We start from the raw sequence: 274 nt of genomic DNA on the forward strand, positions 1-274 counted from the left end.
CAGTATCATGATGGTAAACTTGGCCAACCCTGTCTCAGATAATCTACCCGTTTGTGCACGAGCTAACCTACATGACAATAGCAGCCTTCGGGATGGACGCATGCCACAGCGCCGTGCTGGGCAACGTCCAGAACCCGGCCTACGTGTCTGGCGTGCGAGAGGAGTACCCGAAGCCCTTCAGTTTAAAGAACCGCATCCTGAACCTGTTACAGCATATCCTGATACCCCTTTACTGGAGGCACTGGTCTCCTGTGCCTCAGATCCAAGAGGAGGT

The 274-nt window shown here is 54.0% G+C and overlaps 1 protein-coding gene across 1 annotated transcript in view; it reads left to right on the plus strand.

Annotated features, from left to right (window-relative positions):
- Nucleotides 1–274, plus strand: part of LOC119588213 — a gene marked incomplete in the record, with an annotated part of 23,266 nt that overhangs the window by 5,772 nt on the left and 17,220 nt on the right. Inside the window, 1 exon segment of the mRNA XM_037936914.1 lies at nt 39–272. Within this exon segment, the coding sequence (XP_037792842.1) occupies nt 39–272 (234 nt within the window).

This window comes from Penaeus monodon, chromosome 23 (assembly GCF_015228065.2).
Source record: "Penaeus monodon isolate SGIC_2016 chromosome 23, NSTDA_Pmon_1, whole genome shotgun sequence".
Lineage (NCBI taxonomy): Eukaryota > Metazoa > Arthropoda > Malacostraca > Decapoda > Penaeidae > Penaeus > Penaeus monodon.